At 33.3% G+C, this 5,000-nt stretch overlaps 1 protein-coding gene across 1 annotated transcript in view; it reads right to left on the bottom strand.

The window, feature by feature from the left end:
* Positions 1-294: 294 nt before the first annotated feature.
* Positions 295-5,000, bottom strand: part of LOC125039273 — a 7,042-nt gene continuing 2,336 nt past the window's right edge. The window contains exons 5-8 of the mRNA XM_047633109.1: positions 4,405-4,555; positions 1,965-2,064; positions 588-751; positions 295-303 (exon numbers count right to left, since the gene is read on the bottom strand). Of these exons, the coding sequence (XP_047489065.1) occupies positions 295-303; positions 588-751; positions 1,965-2,064; positions 4,405-4,555 (424 nt within the window). The remainder of the gene's footprint in view (positions 304-587; positions 752-1,964; positions 2,065-4,404; positions 4,556-5,000) is intronic.

Raw genomic sequence — 5,000 nt, 5'->3', positions numbered from 1 at the left:
ATGAAGATGATAACAATAAAAATAATAATAACAAAAAAAGTATTAAAATGGATAACACGGATGAAAACAAACTACAATGCATACAGATTCACATCACAAAAAACAAAAAAAAAAAAAATGCATCATTAATTCATATCTAACAACGTCACCTGAACACTTTTTCCCCCGAGCAAAAACGTCTCAGAAGAAGATCGATTCTCTAGCTTCACAAACGACAACAAAGAAATATGGTCGACATTCCAAAACATCTAAATAAATCCTTAGGAATCCCACGCACGATATTTTGAGTCAAATTCAATCAACCTGGGGTATAGATATAATTGCTTTCATGTGATATTGGGTAATAAGTAAATAGGTAAATAAACATATAAATGAAATATAAAAAAAAATAAATGAAAATAGATTTTTAAAAAGATCCCGAGATGCGAAATTACGAACACTTATTTAGATTTTGAAAAAATGGCAAATCCAAAAATCAGGGACGATAAACCGTGGCCTTCCCCAAATATCCTTATTATCTCTATATCACCCTCCTGTACATCATTACGTAATCCTACTACGTTTATTTTAAACCCTTAATACCTTACCTCCACCATATTCACGATGGACATAAGGGTATCCATGTCTTTTGGAAACGCCAGCGAAGCTCCTTTCAGTGTACAGGCCTTCAGTGCCCCAGTGATGTCTGCTTCGTGTGCCCGGAAGAGGTAACAGATGCCACGGTATTTCACGAAGTGTGGGGGGCATCTGGCTGGCGGGGGGAGATGAGGCCGTGGGCGATAATAGGAGTGAAGAAAAAGCAGAAGATAAAAACTTGTAAGAACTTTGAGTGAAGCGTGTGTATCTGTATACACACACACGCATATATATGTGTATACATGCATACACACACACACACACACACACACACACACACACATACATATATATATATGCACAAATATATGCATATATACACATATATGCATATATACACATATATGCATATATATACTTATATCTATGTATATATAAACATTGCATACATCTTTCTTTCGTAAAAGATTAATAGGTAACGGAAGAAATAAAATAAAAAAATGTTTTGTTTTGCTTTGTTTCTTCACAGGCAAAAATAATGTTTCTGTTGATAAAAAAAAAAGGAGGGAAGGTCTGCGTTAACATAGGACGGAAGAATGTTTGACGAAATGGATAAAATGCTTGAGTTGTGTCGGTTTGTGGATCCAGTAAGTGTGCAGGAGGGAGCTTGTTTGTCCTGGTAGGGTTAGTTATACATGTGTAGATACGTGAGTGTTCATGATGTTATGTGTGGATGGATATTGAATGTATAATGTGTTGGCAGTGCTATATGTGTGATAACGAGTAGATGACCTTCACAGATGATAAGATGAAGAAGAACAATAACAATAAGAAGTAACAATAATACTGATAATAATGTTACAACAAAACAACAATAACAACAACAACAACAACAACAATAATAATAATAATAATAATAATGATAACAACAACAACAACAATAATAATAATAATAATAATAATGATAACAACAACAACAACAATAATAATAATAATAATAATAATGATAACAATAATAATAATGATGATAAATATTACAACAATAATAATAATAATGATAAATATTACAACAATAATAATAATAATAATGATAAATATTACAACAATAATAATAATAATAATAACAATAATAATAATAATAATGATAAATATTACAACAACAATAATAATAATAATGATAATAGTGATAATAATAACAACAACAATTATTATAATCATAACAATAATAATAATAATAATAATAATTATAATAATAATAACAGAAAAAATAATAATACAACAAAAACAACAATAACAATAAAGATAATAAATAAATTTAAAAATTAAACTGTTGATAATAATAACAACAAATGCAAAAATAACAACAATAATAAAATGTAGGCTCTCACCTGGCACCATGCACATTGGCAAATTGGTCGAGACGGAACAGTTATCTGTCTTCACTTCACCGGTGTTTGTAACGAGCATGCACGAAGGGGAGCTCGATGCCTGGAATGGAAATGGATGGAGTATAAGGACTTGATAAAAAAAAAAAAAAAATAAAAAAAAAATAGTGATTTGATAAAAAAAAATAAAAATAAAAATTATAGTTCTATACTGACATACCTACGCACACACACATACACACACAGATACACATACACACACACACACACACACACACACAGCGCGCGCGCGCACATACATATATTTGTGAGTGGGGGTGGGAGGTATGTGAGAACTATTATTTCATTCTCATTTATCAAATCGTTTAGTAAAAACGCGCGCGCGCGTGTGTGTGTGTGTGTGTGCGCGCGCGTGTGTGTGTGTGTGCTTGGAAACACACAACCACAAGCAACCTCACATAATGAACCTTTCAACCACTTCTAAACAGTAATTAACACAACACCCAGTAAGGGAAAGTCCCAAACAGTGCAAAACGGTCGCCAAACCTAGCAACCAGTCACACAAGTTCTAAAAATAGAAAAAAAAAAAAATGTCATACGGATTAGTAATGTCGTTGTGATGATGCAGCAAAAATATATATTTTTTTCGTTATCATTCTAATGTGTTTGAAAATTGGCTCCTCTGTCAAGTTCCACTGACCCCGCTGCCAGGCATACGAAACTCTATAGAAAAAAAACTCATTTATCCACCAAGAGCGCCAATAATGAATAATAATGATAAAAATAACATCAACAACAATAGTAAACATTCCATTGACAATAGTAATCACAATGACATCAACACTTATAATGGTAATTAGAAGTAACATCATAATAACACTTATAAGAATGATGATAATGATGATGATGATGGTATTAATTAGAATAATGACAATAATGATAATATCAACGATAATAATAGTAAAAATGATATTAATAATGATAATTATAATGACAATGGTAATGAGAATGATAATTATAATAATAATGATAATAATAACATTAATATTAACAATAATAACAGTAATAATGACCATAATGCAACGGCACCCGTGGAAATTCCACGAAAAAAAAAAAAAAAAATTAAGGTACCCGCTTTCTCCCTCTTCCTTTTACCTTTCGCCTCCCCTCTCTCTCTACGTTTTAATTTCCCGCTCTGCCCATCTCACCCCAAAATCTTCCTTAAAGACACCAGTCTCTCCTAACTTAAGCCCTACATTTGCTCCCTATCACTTCCCTCCTCTTTCTCCTTAAACTAACCCACCTATTTCGACCCATTATCCCTTTCTTCCCTTTTCCTTCTCCTATTTTGTCTCTGAACCAACTCCCCATTTCCCCTTCTCATACCCTTTTCTTCGTTTTCTCCTCTGCTTCCCCTTCCCCATCTCCCATTTCTCTATAAGCTCCTTTGCTCTCCGTTTTTCAGTCCTCCCCCTTCCTTTCCCCTCCCCCTAGTACCTTCCTACTTGTAGTAATAGTAGTAAGTGTAATGATAAAATACTATTACTAATGATAATGAAATGATATCGCTATAATGGCTGTGGCTTGATATATTTCTGGAATCATACACCCAACGCTTAAACAGTTATATACTTCATGTTGCAGATGCTGCACGTTTACATCTTTATTATTAAAAAAGGTTAATACCCATAATTAAAGGCTGTAAAGAGATTATTTTAATTATAATCCTCCCTCTAAAGAATTGTTGATGTCATAAGCTACTGAATCGAGGTTGGGTTGACGCCTCACGAAACTATTGGTTAAATTTATGGATAACTCTGAGACATGGAGAGGTCCTAAATACCATACTATATTACGCTAATTATACTTAGTTCTTGAGTATAGGGTTATAAATGGCCTACGTCCCCTATATCGTACAAGCTCTAAAAAGTATCTGTTTTGCATGTTCTGGCAGGATTTCTTATAACAACCAGGTTATAACTTACATCAGGAATAAAGGTTCGAAATACTGCCCTGGGCTCTATCTTGGCAGAATATAAGATATTTTGTAGTCTTAAAGGTAGGCAAATAGTCATGTAATCATGTGAGGACCTTAGCAACAAGATTAAGATTATAGGTATTATTCATTTATTTATAATCTATTTGAGGGGGAGTCTTATGTAACCATACGCAAGACAAAATAAATCTTTACCCAATATATTTTTTTTTTTTTCTCTTTGCGAATCTCCATAAAAATCATCAATTTTCTTTACCCATTTTTTCTTCGCAAATCACCATAAAAACCATAAATTTTCTTTATCTATTTCCCCCCTTCCTCTTTGCAAATTGCCATAAAAATCACCAATTTTCTTCCCCCCATTTTTTTCTTCCCTTTCTCTTCGCAAACATCCAAAAAGATAATAAAAAAACTAACATAATTACAAAAAGAGAACGCACAACCTACCTGGAAGCAATTTCCATCCGGACACAAACCGTAGCTGGCGTAAAGCAGGCCCTTATCGGAGTAGAGAGAGTGTGAAACCAGGTACCAGGAGGCGTTGAAGCTGGCATCCGGCTCTCCTAAGGGGGTCACAGCCTCTTGGTATGTAGGGATTCTGTACGTGGAAGTATGGTGAGGATTGGGGATGTTCGTGGTGTTGATAATGGTGATGGTGAGGAGGAAGGAACAGTGGGAGTGATGACTTGTGGTGATGTTGATGATGTTGATGAGGAGTCATGGTAGGAATAGTAATAATAATATAAATTATCATTATTATTATTATTGTTATTATTATTATTATCATTATTATTATTATTATTGTTGTTGTTGTTGTTGTGATGATAATAATAATAATAATAATAATGGTAACGGTGACGGTACTGATGATGAGGTTGTTTGATGATGCAATAGTGCCGCCAATGCTGATAAAATGATAATAACAATGCTAATGCTAGTAACATGGAAAAAATAATGATCATGATAAATACTATTTTAAAGATGATAATGCAAATAATAATCACAGTTTGTAAATTGGTAACTACCCCGCCCGTCCCCTTCCT

The sequence above is a fragment of the Penaeus chinensis genome, chromosome 27 (genome assembly GCF_019202785.1).
Source record: "Penaeus chinensis breed Huanghai No. 1 chromosome 27, ASM1920278v2, whole genome shotgun sequence".
Classification (NCBI taxonomy): domain Eukaryota; kingdom Metazoa; phylum Arthropoda; class Malacostraca; order Decapoda; family Penaeidae; genus Penaeus; species Penaeus chinensis.
This window is presented reverse-complemented; position numbering and strand designations above follow the sequence as displayed.